General features: G+C 34.5%; 1 protein-coding gene across 1 annotated transcript; it reads left to right on the forward strand.

Moving 5' to 3' along the window:
* Positions 1 to 2,491: 2,491 nt before the first annotated feature.
* On the forward strand, positions 2,492 to 4,117 carry LOC121992771 (phenolic glucoside malonyltransferase 1-like). The gene has a single exon (XM_042547334.1). It carries the CDS (start codon positions 2,587 to 2,589, stop codon positions 3,958 to 3,960), a length of 1,374 nt encoding a protein of 457 aa, XP_042403268.1. The 5' UTR covers positions 2,492 to 2,586; the 3' UTR covers positions 3,961 to 4,117.
* The last annotated feature ends 11,144 nt before the right edge of the window (positions 4,118 to 15,261 follow it).

Here is a 15,261-nt window from a genome sequence, read left to right on the forward strand (position 1 = left end):
GTAACACCGTAGCAGTATTGTTGCTGTAACAGTTGAGAACAATGTTATCAAAATAAAATCATGTATTAAAATAAAATCGAATTAAAGTAAAATCACATTTAAACTTATAAAAATATATTTTTTAAGATAATTTTATCGATTTTATATCCTTAATAAAAGAGAATAATTTTAGACAAAACGATATCATTTTGAGACGATTTTAGATTTGTACTTATCTATGAATGATTTATATTAATTTGTTATCTTATGTTTTATTTATCTTTGGACTTAAACTTTAGACTTGAATTTATATTTAGGTTGTGTTTTTATAACAAGTATTTGATTGTTTAAAAATTTAAAATTATGAGTAGTTTATGATTATATGAATTAAAATGTTCTATATATAGATTTATGTTATAATTTAGATTAAAATATTTAATGATCAATTAAAAAGAATATATCAAGTTTCTTAAAAAAAAATATCTTAAAGTATGATGTAAAATCTTACGATTTCATGATTCAATTTTACGATCCGATTTTATGATTGTTCTAACGATTTTACTTAAACTCTCGATTTTGACAACACTAGTTGAGAATTTGATTACTGGAGATTAGAATAGTTTCTCAAATACGATAGCAATGTTCTTGCTATAACATTATTATATCTTCTGAGAGCATAATTACTCGGGAGAAAACTCCGACGACTCAATATGTTCGAGGATAAATCTTAATACTATCAATCATAAGAGTATCTATGATCCATCGTTATTATTACATCCATTATCTCATCAAAAGTATGTGTCTACTGTCACATACTCATTATAACAATATATCTTTCATCATATTCCTTTTAACATTAATCTTCATCATTTATACATCTCATAGTCCACTCAATTATCTTAAAATTATGTCATTTTAAATAAATATATTTTAAAATATTTAAATTAGTATTATTTCTTTTAATAATAATTTTAGTTTTAAAAAATTTGACAATTTTTAAAAAATAATATTAATTTTTTAAAATATATTTATTACTATTTAAAAAATAAAAAAAATAAAAAATAAGATGAGAGAGGGATGAACATTATTCCTCTTAACCTTTTCTCCTCTCTTTTTTCTATGAGTGAACATTATAATATCTATTCACAATAAAAAAAAAATTGAATGAATATTATAATACGTATTTAATATTCTATTATGGATGTCCTAATGACATATAAACGTTATACTTAACTCTAGAATAGTCTCAATTTCTAGAAAGCTACCCAACTCTAGGAGTTTACGTGGACCACGAGTTGTTTATTAAATGATATAAAAAAAGAAAAAAAAATCAGTATGGACAATAAACCCATGCTATTTGTAACAAAAGGGGATGATTATGTATATTTTAAATGTCTTTTATACTCATCCTGTGAAAGGAGATAAATCTAAATTAATTTATAATTAACCGATTAGAGAATGAAAAAAGTTTTTTTCCTCTGAACTTGTGCCCATAAAATATTGACTCATTATTTTATCGTATAACTCTCTAATTCACTGCATACTTTGTAGGACAAAATATAAATAAAAAAAATAAAAAAGGCCCACCCTACCATCTAGATATTATCGCGTTGATTGCTTCAATTTGTATTTTTTTCTGACACAAATTAATTGTTGGGAATTTTTTTATTAACATTGGTTTAACCCATGTTTAGCTTTGTGTGCGATTTTTTTATACTATATTTTATTTTCTTAAAAAAATTGAGTAAAAAAAAAAAGATTTCTCTCTTTGGAATCACTAAATAAAAAATTATATACTTATATGAATGCATGATCTTTGTTATAATCAATTTGTGATTACATTTTTTTAAAAATTAACTTTTATTTATTTTATTAATGGTGCAAAAAAAAAAAAAGATTCATCCGAAATAATCAGATAGCATGACATGAATAAAAGAGGTTAATGATTATACTGAGGTGATGATTCAAGCTAAGTGAAAATCAAATCGATCTTGTATTCCTGACAACCTCAGTCTCTTGACATCCTGACACGTGTCCGACTTCGTGGTGCCCTATATTCTGAACGCCTCGACTTAAAATTTCGGACTATTTGGAAAAACAAAATAATGATATCATAAATGTAGGAATTTTGGATTATTTTAGGAAGAAAGCTGTGCTCGCATGAATTTAGAAGTTGAAAATATCAGACTATTTAAGAAAAGAATAACAGTCACATGGATCCTGTGATTTCAGATTATTTCACAACGAAAATAAAATCTCGGGAACTTTCGATCAATTCCCCCTCTATAAAAAGTAGGCCCCTTGGACGGTTAGAGATACGGATAAAAAGACATCAAAAATCCCTTCTTTTTTTTTAATCATTTCTTCGTTTTTCCACTACTGCTATCGAAAATTAACTTCAGTATCGGAGTTACTGCCCCCAAAACCCGTGGGACCGTCGTTCTATTTCTTTTAGGTCTTCTTTATTATTTCCTTTTGATTTTATAGAATAAATTATTAGTCTGAGAAGATCATACGGTGCACTCCATAGTCCATTCTGATCTATATCTAGTCTGAGAACATCAAGCGGTGCACTCCATTCTGATCTTCTGCTTCGTCTGTATTCTCATGTCGGAAGAGTTCACGGTCACCGAAGTCAACATGTCTCGGATCCCATCGCCGGAGCTCCGAGTGATCAGCGGTTATCAAGTCTCTCCGCCACCAGGAACGGTAAGCGACTCCACCTTGCCCCTCACCTACCTCGACTTGCTTTGGCTAGGAGCCGGGTCGGTAGAACGCGTCTTCTTCTACCCGCTCGCCGTCTCCGCCTCCCACTTCGTCCACTCCGTAGTCCCCGCCCTCGAGTCCTCCCTCTCCGTCGCTCTCCGAAACTTCTACCCTCTCGCCGGCAAGATCCGCCACTCAGCCGCCCGCGCTGACGGCTACGAGCTCCACTACGCCGACGGCGACTCTGTTCCCTTCACCGTCGCCGAGTACACCGGCGACTTCGACGATCTGTCCGGCGACCACCCCCGCCCCTTCAACGACCTTCTTCCCCTGCTCCCCGAGCTTCCGCAGTCCAGCACGGACGGCGACGGGCTCCGGCTGCTGGCTGTGCAGGCGACGCTCTTCCCGGAGCGCGGCGTCGCGATCGGAATCACCTTGCACCACGCCGTCTGCGACGGCTCGAGCACGATTCGGTTCGTGTCCGCGTGGGCCACCGCGTGCGCAGGGGCCGGAGTGGCGCCGCCTCCAGTGATCGACAGGAGTTTGATTTCCGATCGCGATGATCTCTACTCTTTCTTGTACAAGGAAATAGTGAAGGGGGAATCCGTCCAGGCGATGATGCACCAGAAATCGCCGCCTGACGCCGTCCTCCAAACCTTCACCATCGGAAAAAATCAGATCCAGAAATTAAAAAGGTTAGTGACTCAAAGCGGCGACCTTTCTTTTCGCTGTTCCACCCTCGTCGTGGCCTTCGCCTACGTGTGGGTTTGCCACGTCAAAGCACGGCTGCCGGAATCAACCGACAAGATCGTCATAATGGGATTCGCCGGCGACCTCAGAGCAAGGCTGAAGCCGCCGATCCCGGCGCCGTACTTCGGGAACTGTCTCAGCGGCGCCCTCACGCAGACAAAGGCCGGCGAACTCACCAAGGAAAAGGCAGTGGCGGCGGCGGCGAGGCTGATCGGGGAAGCGATCGAGGCGTTCAAAGAGGGGCCTTTTAAGGACGTCGAGGAGTGGCCGAAGTTAGGCAAGACTCTGCGCGAAGCGGACATCTTTAGCGTTGCCGGATCGCCGACCTTTAAGGTGTACGACGTGGATTTCGGATGGGGTAGGCCGAAGAAAGTGGAGATAACGTCGATCGCGAAGACCGGCGCGATGGCGGTAGCGGAGAGCCGGGAGGAGGAAGGCGGCGTGGAGATCGGGTTGGTGAAGCCCGAGGCGGAGATGGCGATGTTCGAGAAGCACTTCAACGACGGGCTCAAAACGATCCAGTGATCCGTTCAAAGTTCAAGCACGCCATTAAAGAATTCCAAAATCGAAAAGTCGTATGAATTTTAGGCAATTTCCAAACAGTTTCCGATATTCCGATAATATATAATTTTGTCGTGATTTTCTTAATAATATTATACGGTAATAATACTATGCTTCATCACGTCGAAGAAAATAAAATTCAGTTTCTTTCTGGTGAAAAACAAAGGTAATCAACTTTTTATTTAAAAGTGCTGTGTACTTATTCGAAGCTGTCATCCTTCTGTTTTTGCATAAAGGCCATTTTGCTGTCATACTTCTGTTTGGCTGACGTAGATTAAGACCCTTGTCTTTATCTGAGGACATCTAAAATGGAGATTTTTTTTTAGATTTTTTCTTTTCGAAAATGATGGCCAGGTTTTTGGTTTTAAAAAGCTTTGGCTAGATTCGATATATGAAACCAGATGTTTTTTTACAGAGAAGGTGATAGTTTAACTTGTTGATAATTGAATTGAGTTTTAATTTTATTTAGTGAATATATTCATGATTCATGAATTTATTTGAATTTTATAGAGCCTAAATAAATTTAATAAATATAAATTATATATTTAAATATTTATTAAAAAATAAATTATATATTTAAAGAAAATTATAATATTATAATAAAAATATTATAATTTTTTTAATAAATAAATTTAATATATTTATTTATATTTTTTATAAGTAGAATATAAAATTTATAAATTTAATATCAAAATTATTATTATTTATTTAAAAGTTAATTTATGAGTATATTCACGAGCTAACGAATCGAGTATTGTGAAGTTTGAGTATGTTTTGTTTAATAAATATAAATTATTAATTTAAATATTTATTAAAAATTAAATTATATATTTAAAAAATTTATAATATTCTTATTAAAATTTATAATTTTATTCTAATAAATAAATTTATATATATTTTTTATAAATAGAGTATAAAATATATAAATTTAATATCAAAATTATTATTTTTTTCATTTAAAAATTAATTCATGAGTTTACTAATGAATATGTTCACGAGCTAATGAATTTTGTTTATCTTAACAAGCCTCATTAAATGAGTTCAAACGAGATTTCATAAATAGCTTGATTTATTTGTACCCTATACTAATTCAGTTGAAAAAAAAACTAACTTTTTAATATAATTAACCGTTTTTTTAAAACTTTTTTGCCATTTTTTTTTTCCAAACGCTAGTTTTTCATGTCTTGTTTTTGTACAGTGGTTTTTCTGTTGAGATTTTTTGGTTCGAACTGTTTTTTTTTTCCTACTGTTTTTCCTCTGCTGACTTGGTTGATTTATTTTTTTAATAAATTCTGTGATATAAGAGGGATCTATTAATAAATACTTGAAGTTTTTTTTTTGATATATGAATTATTGCACCGTTGATTTTCCTGTTGATTTTTTTGGAACTATTTATTTTTCTGTTTTTCTTGTCGATTTGATTGAGTATTTTTAGACATCTATGAGTGTGATTAGTACAATATTAATTTTAAAATATTATTTATAATAATTTATTATTTAATATTGTTTAAATTTATAAATTTTTAATAATATTTTTTAATAAATTTTATGGTATAAGAGTGATTCATTAATAAATAATTGAAGTTTTTTTAAAATATATGAATTATTTAGTTTAGAGCTCATAAAAAAATTATATGATGATTTTTTTTTTTTATAGTGGAGAGAAGAGCAAGATTTTTTACATTTGAAGTGACAATAACATGGCACATAAAAAAAAATATATATAAAACCCCCATATTTTTCATTGAAGATGCCCTAATCCTTAAAAAAAACAAGGCTTAAAATGTTGGTCCTTTGCAATTTTTTTTCCATGAACAATCTTCTATCACTTCCTCATCACATATTCTTCTTCAATGAATATGTGGGGAAAAAAATAGTTTTAGTCAATTAAAATATTTCTGGCCAAAACATCTTAATGAACAAAAACTTTACGAATTGAGCATCTACAACCTTAGTAAATAATAGGCCACAACCCCTTAATGGACAAAAGGTTATAAATTGATCATTTACGACTGAGTAAATAGTAGATTTAATAGTGGCCTAAAATGAAAATTTGAAAGTTTCAACTCATTTGGTCAAAACACATTAATAGTTTAACACCCTTCCACTTGGCCATATAAGTGGATGGATTATTTGAAGAATCTCATACTTATAATGCCTCAAGTGACCCTTATGAATAATTTTAGCTTCAAAGTATTTTGTACAAAACACCTTAATAACCTAAACCCTCTAAATTTCTCATCTAACATTATGGGTGGATTTTTTTTTTGTTTTGAAGTACTTTAGATTTAATGGTGGCCTTAAATTACCATTTCGAGCCATTTTAATCCGATTTGGAGTTTTAGACAAAGCATATTGAGGATTTACAAGCCTTCCATATTGGCTATTCATGACCATCATTTATATTTAAAGGTGCATTTGGTTCAAGAATATAGAGAATAAAGCACAATTTAATGATTCAAGAATATAGAGAATAAAGCATAATTTAATGTTGTTTGATTATGTGATTATCAGATAATTCTAAAAAGTAAGTTAATGAGAATAAATCATAACCTAATATTGTTTAGTTCAATTTTAGATAATGCAATAAAATTTATTTATTTAGAAGTTTTAGTGTATAACTTAGTATTATATATTAGGAGTTGATTTTAGATTTTTTAACTTAAAATTCAAATAATATTTTAGAATTGTTTATTATTTTAGATTTTTTTGGAATAATTTTGTTAGACTTTAGACTGGATCTATTTAGTTTATCTCAACTATAACTAGGAGTTGATTAATTCAAAGAGTGTTTTAATAAAAACTTGAGTTAAAAAAAATCTATTTTTTTTTAAAAAAAACTCATGTGATCATCCTCATGGACGCCACTGACCAAACACAATTGTCCTCACACACACAGCCCATTGAGCCTTCGGCGAGCCTGCTGCCACTTTCGGATCCCGGCGAGCCTGCTGCCACTTTCGAGTGATGGACGACGTGTAACTTTCACTAGAACAGCGACGACGCCAAGTTGGTACCGCTTACCTAACGTCTTGGTGAACTACCTGCTACCTTCGTCCCCCGACAAGTCTTCTGCATGAAGGAACAACGACGACTGATACAGTTGGATTCTCGATGATCCCATAATTGATAAAAACCTCAAAAATTAGAGATAATCTATGTAGTGTTCGAAATCACTTATTTAATTAAGGGGAATTATTGGATTAAATTGTAATTTAAATAGAATCAAGATTTATTTAATTAAGGGGATTTATTAGATTAATTATAATTTTAATTAGATTTTAAATTTATTTAATTAAGGATACTTATTAGGTTAATTGTAATTATTCATTTGATTTAATTAAGAATTTATTTACATAAATAGACCTAATTAATTAAGTTAGCCTACACTTAAGAAATTTGGATTAGTGAATTATTTTAAGAAAATAGTAAGTTACAAATATATAAAGACTTAGTATTTATATAAATTATCCATCTAATTAATATGAAAATAAAATATAAATAATATATATATTATATAGTATAAATTTAATGTAATGTGTATATGATAATTAAGAAACTATAATATGTAAATTATAAATGGATTAAACTTAGTATATAGTAATTATAGGATTTAGCATTTATAAAGGGATAAAACTTAGTATCTATAAATTTTTAAAGATTATTCATCTAATTAATATACAAATAAAATAATATATTACTTAATATAAAATGTATAATATAAATTACAAAGTATAAATAAAATTAAATAAGAAAATATAATATTAACGTGCATATAATAACTAATTAAGAAACTCTAATATTACAAATTATATATTATGTATCTATGATATATGTGTGTATATATATCTATATATATGTGATGTAGTGATAGAGGGAGGCCCACCTGATACGGAAGAGCAATTGAAGTCGACAGAGTGGAGGGGTCCCGGCTGCGTGGTTGCCCCGCTCGGCCAAGCAACGAGACTTGGTCAAGAACGGAGCGGAGTCCTGGCCGAGCGGCTATCCCGCTTGACCAATCAACGAAACCACTGTAGTATCTCTTGACATCCTTTTGGAAGATAGTGCCGCTGACACGAGGCATGGTCGACAGGCGGATCGTACGGCGGAAGCTTCTATTGACTTGTCAGGGATATGTATGCCCTGTTAAGGTATGGAGTTAGATGTATTTTCCTAACAGGTCCTTTTATTGGATGTATTGGAGAACACACTCATGCCTCGAGAAGCATGCATGTCGCCCACTAGGCTCTATATAAACGGGGGTCCATCATCGATGGAGGTATGCATTATTACTGTTTGGTGCTAGTTCGACTGTTGCTCCACTTCTTCTACAGTCCCGGTAACTGACTTGAGCATCGGAGGGTTAATGTAGGGGACCCCTTCCCTAACTCGGCACTAACATTACTTGTTTTGCAGAGCGGAGCGAGGTCCATAGTCAGTCAGCAAAGCTGCCACATCTCCAGTTTTCCACCTTCCCGCTTTCGGACAGGATCATTTTGGAGTCATATGTGGGAACGTAGCCTGCATCCGAACAAGAAGTTGGTGTTGGTCCTGGTAAGCCGGCTAGGGAGGGTTGAGTTGCCTGAAACACTAAAACAAAACACCTTTCTCGAATTTCAACTCAGATTAATAAAGCAATTAAAATAGAATTAACAACTTAAAAGAAATAAGTAAAAGACCACTATTTACTTGGTTACAACCTAAATGGTTGTTAATCCAAGAAAGATGAAAGTTCACTAAGAATCTCCTTCGGTGAAGGTGGAGAAGCCTTTTACACACAGTGAAAGCTCAGAAATGACTAGGAAACTGAATATAGAAGTTGTTACATTTTTTCTAGGTCCAGGGGTCTTTTTATAGACTTTGGAAAAACTTATTCGCAGGCTGGAGGCGCCTTCCATAGGGCTGGAAGGCGCCTCCAACAATGCCAAAGGATAAAACCTTATCCTTTCCGCAACGGCTAAAATTGCCTAGTCGAAGGCGCCTTCCATGGCTGGTTGAAGATGCCTTCAGCTATTGAAGGTGCCTTCTACCTGAAGGTCGCGGAGGCATCTTAAACTCCTGTTGAAGGCGCCTCTAGCAGCTCCATAGCTCCACATTAGCTCTTCCGCTGCTCCGATCGCCCGGGTGATTTCGGTCAACCGAAATAGGGCTCACCTGAACCCAATTTCTAGCCTTCTTCTTGAGCAGGCTTCTGCTCTGACTTTTCATCCCTCGAACGTCGCACACGTCCTTCTCATCTATCGATATACTCTTCCGCAACATCTCGTCCATTGGACGCACCGAGCCCGTCGGCTCTCTCTCGTGCCGCCCTTCTCGCTAGCCGCATCTTCCACTCGACTTCCTATGCTCCTAAGCTCCTGCACACTTAGACACAGGGATCAAAACATAACAGGATCTAACCTAACTTGGTTGATCACACCAAAAATAACCTTGGGGTTCCAACAATCTCCCCCTTTTTTGATGTGAACAACCCAAGTTAAATTAGGGTAAACCAATCGTAAAGTAAAGATAATAAAATTATAATTATGCAATAAAGTACAAAAAGATTTTTAAATTCAAGTTTAAAATTTGAATTGAACTACTAATTTAGTTATACAATAAAGTTCAAAAAGATTTTCAAATTTAAATTGAACTACTACCTCTCCCTAGACTTAATCTTCCCTTCTCCCCCTTTGATCACATAAAAGAATGGGGTACCAAAAAAAATCTAAGGGTAAAAAAAAAGTTTTAACAAAAAAAACTTAATTTTCTAAGTGAGACTTGCAAGTAAAAAAGAAATTTCTATGTGAAATTTGTAAGTCAAGTCAAACTTTTTCTTCACTACTCCCCCTTTTGTTCACATTAAAATTAGGTTTCTTTTAACTATTAAAAAAATTCTAACTAAAAAATAATTTATAAATACTTAACAGTTAGTCAATTAAATATTTTATTTCATTAATTGACTTCCAAGCTGTGGCGAGACACTAGGCCTTCTTGGTTATTGGAGCAACAACCACTTTCTAGAAATATTTAATTTTCTCACTAAAAGCCCTGATTCTAATTAAAGCTTAATTTATAAAAGATCTTGAAACCCAATATATGTTCCTTCCAATTGGGTTAATTAAAAATAATTTACAAATATTTTTTTAAGAAATTTTCCTAATTTACCCCTTGTAGTAATTAAAATACCAGTTTAAATTATTATATTTCTTAATATTTTTATTATATGAGCATGCACGATTTTTCAGATATTCTATCTTTGTTTTCAATTTTCCATTTTCTATTTTCAAATTATCACATAATTCTAGTGGGCATGTTTTGAATAACTGTATTTTCAAATCTATATTTTTTTTTCAACTTGCAACAATTTTTTGATAGGAATTTAACAAATTTGAATAACTTATCAGGTGGAAGAGATCATACCTGACTTACCTTGTTGATCCCATCATCTATAGCTCCCCCTGAACTGCTTTATTCTGATGTAGCTCCCCCTTCACCGATACTCTCGATGCTTATTTCGGATGAGTTTGCTTTGTGTTCGTCTTCTTGATGACTTGTCGTCAACGTAAATCCAGAAAAGGCTTTGACCTCTGATTCAGATGACGTTTCGTCCCACGTCGCCTTAAGGGTCTTGTATTTGTTTGTTTGGATGGGCTTCTTGTCCTTGCCTTTGTCCTTGTTCTTCAATTTAGGGCAGTTGTCTTTTACATGCCCTTTTTCATTGCAATGATAGCATCTGATTGTTCTTCTTTTTCTACCCTACAGATGGTTAGATTTTCTAGATTTAAATAACTTTTTAAATTGTCTTACCATCATTACCATTTCATTGTCGTCAAGAGAGGATTCTAAATTTTGTACGTCCATCGTTGCCTTAAAGGCAATGTTGTGCTTTGACTCCTTCTTCGGATCTGCACATCTTGTTTCATGGACTTCAAAAGTTGAAAATAATTCTTTTAAGGTAGTTGAATCTAAATCCTTAGATATGTAATAAGCATCTACTGATGATGCCCATTCAGTATTTCTAGAGAATGCGTTAAGCACTTATCTTAGTGAATCTCAATTACTTACCTTTTCTCCGAGATTCGTGAGTCCAGTGATGATCTCCTTGATCCTTGAATGAAGGTTGTTACACTTCCGTAACTGCACGGATACGTCGTCAGTAATAAAAGATTATCGATCCCACGAGGACTGATTATATACACTAGCGATTGTTCACGTAGAATTAGCTAAACTACCGATGGTTGTAAGTTAACTATTTCCTAAGAGGAAAGGTAATGGGGAAGTAGACGTGAGAACTAGCTAAAGAGAGAAAGATTAATTGTTGGATCGAGAAGAGTTAGAGGGGGGGGGGGGGGTGAATAGCGCTCGCGGCTTTCACACTTTTCGAATTTGTACGAGTAAAAAAAAACGCAGCGGAATTAAAGAACAAGCAGATGAACACAGTGGATTTACTTCGTTCGGAGCCTGTGACGACTCCTACTCGAAGGTCCGCGATCCTTGATCGCTTTCCGTGGGCAACAACTATAAGTACGAGAATTGTTACAATCTACGTACAAATTAAAATAGTAATTAAAAATACCGACAACACTTAAAGAATATGAATTCTGGAGCTCAGGGTCGTCGGAAAGTAGTCGCAGCACTTCGGGAACCTTTCGGTTGCAGCTAATCGCGTATAGGGATCGCTTGGAATTGTTGGGATGAGCTGCTGGTCGAGATCCCTTATAAAGGGTGTTCAAGGCGCCTTCCACTGTTCACCAAGGCGCCTTGAATGAGCCGAGTCAGCCGCGGAGATAAGGGCTGAACTGGTCGAACCTTATCAGGTTCAAGGCGCCTTCATCAAGCTGTCCAAGGCGCCTTGGCTTCCTTCAAGGCGCCTCCAAGCTTTCTTCGCAGCCAGCTCAGGTTTTGCACCCGAGGCGCCTCCAAGCTCCATGGAGGCGCCTCGATACTGTTAATCCGAGGCTAATTTTGCACTTTGGTCCCTGCAAGATATGTTAAACACAAAAATACCTTGCAGCACAAAGTTAGCTCATAACACATAAGTGATAGTATAAAAGTGAAAGTTTGACAGTCTCCGGACTGTCCGAGTCTGACTTCAGGTTTCCTACCGGAAACCCTAGGTCGACCCGACGCCTATTGTTCCCTTTGCGGGGAACGCGTCCTCACCTACTCCACTCAGGAGATTTACCTGCTGCCAGTGTGATCCTCCAGATCAATTGGACTTTTGCTTAGCACTCGAAGCTTCCGGACTTTCTGCTGGACATCCACTTCCCGGCTAGTCCAGTCTTTCACCTGGTTCGCGACACTAGGACTTTCCACCTAAGGTTACCACCTCCTAGGACTTTTGCCTGAGGCCTTCAACCTGCCAAGACTTTCCGCATAGGGTTACCCCCCCTATGACCTAGGATTACCACCCCCTAGGGTTTTTACCTTGCCTAACCAAAGTTAGGTCTTTTCCTGAAACGCTTAACAGATTTGTTAGATCACTAAACATCTTAACTTTGAATCTTTTGCCATTATCAAAATACGAGTTTGATCGTCGGATGCTTCCCGCACCAACAATCTCCCCCTTTTTTATTATGGCAACTAAAATTCAAAGTTAAGTAAATAGATATGCAAGTAAAGCAAGCATAAAGAAAAAGTTTTTTTAAGGCGAGTAAAGATGATCTTGTAAAGCTCCCCCTTAAGTATTACTCCCCCTTTAAATAATATTTTGCGATTAATTTGAAAGACTTTTGAATGCTACTTTTGAATGGCTTTTGAATTGGCTACTCTCCCCCTTTGCCATATATCAAAAATAAGTAATGGAACACTTAGCTTTGGTAGAATAGACAATGATTTTCCAAAAACAATTGTTTGTTAGAAAGATACAGAATTAAATAGCCAATAAGTTTTTAAAGATAGTTTTTACACTTAGCTTTTCCAAAAATAATTGTTTGTTAGAAAGATAGAGAATTAAATAGCCAATAAGTGATTTCAAAAACACTTAGCATATTATAAGTGATAAGTGAAACAGGGATCTTAGGCTAAGTGACACAAAATAAGTAAGGGAGATTGACTTAGCTTAACGTTGAAAACACCTTTTAAACAATTGAAAGATATTCTTCAAAATTGACTAAAGTATTTGCTAAGAGATTTGAAGTCACTTAGCTAAGTCTTTTGCAACTATTTTAGTTAAAAACATTAAATTTTTGGAGGAGTCTTAACGGATAATTTTGAAAAGATATAAGAGAGAAAAGACAAAAAAAATGAACAAGTGAACCTAATTTTTTTTTGAAAGAATAAAGAAATGCCAAAACTACTTTTCATTTTCAAATTTGTGAATGAAAATATGAGTCAAAAGAGAAGTTTTGGAACTAAATGATTTTTGAAAGAAAATTTTGAAAGCTACTTTTGCTTAGGAGAAATTTTTAAAGTTTGCAAAAATATGCTTTTTAATACTTTTAAGTAACGAATGATTTTGTGAGAAGCCTTAGCTTAAAAAGTTTAAAAAGTTTTAAAAAATGAAAGTTGCTAGGTCTTTTGCAAACATTGAATTTCGAAAATATAGCTTAAGTAAAAAGAACTTAGCTTTAACTTGAATAACTTGATTTTGAAAATAAGGGTAAAATTAAGACCTTGTGAATATTTAGAACAAAGAGGGAGTAGCTAAAAATTGAGGTTAATTATTCAGTTGGTTCTTAAGTCCAAGCATGAGTTAAATTAAGCATGAGTCAAATTATCGAATATGATTTGGTCAGGTATCAGAGCCCTAAAGTACAAGCATGTTTAACCTTAATAGATCCATTTCCTTCACCAACTATCTAACCTATAGCTACTTGCTGATTGTCTAGAGGACAGCAGCTTTCACTTGGTTAGTCGAGTTAAGTCATTTAGTCTAGTTAGATTTGACTAAGACTGAAAGACTTGACTGGATTACTGTTAATAAAGTATTTAACGCCCAGAATCATATAGATGCACAGAAATAAGCATTCTTGAGTCCAGGCTGTACCCTATGCATCTCACGCCGTTCTATATTTTACAAACACAAGCAAGGTATACCTAGATGTTTGTGAGATGCTCTGGCTTAAGTCTAGGGGAACATGATATCTAGGGGGAAAGCCTAGGTTAGGTCCAACTTTTGAAAAATCTAATAAATTGGGATTTTGAAATAAATATTTTCCTAGAATTTTTTAAAATGATAACAGTTTTGAAATAGGGCAATGAGTTTGAAAAGCAATTTTTATTCTACCCAACACATTCCTATTTGTCTTCTAAGTGAGCTGAACTCAAGTTCAGGTAAGGGCTTTGTGAAGATATCAGCTAGGTTTGATTTTGACTGAACATAGTTGAGTGCAATATCACCCTTAGCTACATGATCCCTTACAAAATGGTGCTTCACTTCTATATGCTTAGTTCTTGAGTGATGAATTGGGTTTTTCGTTAGATTTATTGAACTTATATTATCAATTGAGATTTTTGTTTTATGATATTCCAGTTGATAGTCGTCTTTAAGAGTATGCATCATCCATAGCAATTGAGATGCGCATTCACCTAAGGCTATACATTCAGCTTCAGTGGTAGATAAAGCAACACAGTGTTGCTTTCTACTTGACCAACTTACTAGGCATTGTCCTAGAAATTGACAACTACCGCTTGTGCTTTTTCTATCTAGCTTGCATCCGGCATAGTCTGAGTCAGAATAGCCGATTAGGTCAAGAGTGCCAGATCTAGGGTACCATAGTCCTATATTTAGAATTCCTTTAACGTACCTAAGGATTCTTTTGACAAGGGTTAAGTGAGACTCTTTTGCACTAGATTGATATCGTGCACACATACTACTGCGAAAATTATGTCTGGTCGACTCGCAGTAAGGTACAGTAGACTTCCTATCGCACTTTGATAGTATTTCAAATCTACTGGTTTACCTTCTAAGTCTGAGTCAATTTTAGCATTAGTAGCCATTGTTGTATTAATTATCTTTGAATTCTCCATGCCAAATTTTTTAATTAATTCTTTAGCATATTTAGTTTCATAAATATAAATACCATCTTTAGTTTGCTTAATTTGTAAACCCAAGAAAAAATTTAGTTCTCCAATCATACTCATTTCAAATTCATTTTCCATTAATTTAACAAATTCTTTTAGAAATTTAGAGTTAGTTGAGCCAAAGATTATATCATCAACATAGATTTGAGCTATGAAGACGTCTTTTTCTATGATTTTTACAAATAGGGTCGGATCGATGTTACCCTGTTTAAAGCCTTTGGATATTAAATAATTGGATAACCGTTCATACCATGCTCT

The sequence above is a fragment of the Zingiber officinale genome, chromosome 6B (genome assembly GCF_018446385.1).
Source record: "Zingiber officinale cultivar Zhangliang chromosome 6B, Zo_v1.1, whole genome shotgun sequence".
Lineage (NCBI taxonomy): Eukaryota > Viridiplantae > Streptophyta > Magnoliopsida > Zingiberales > Zingiberaceae > Zingiber > Zingiber officinale.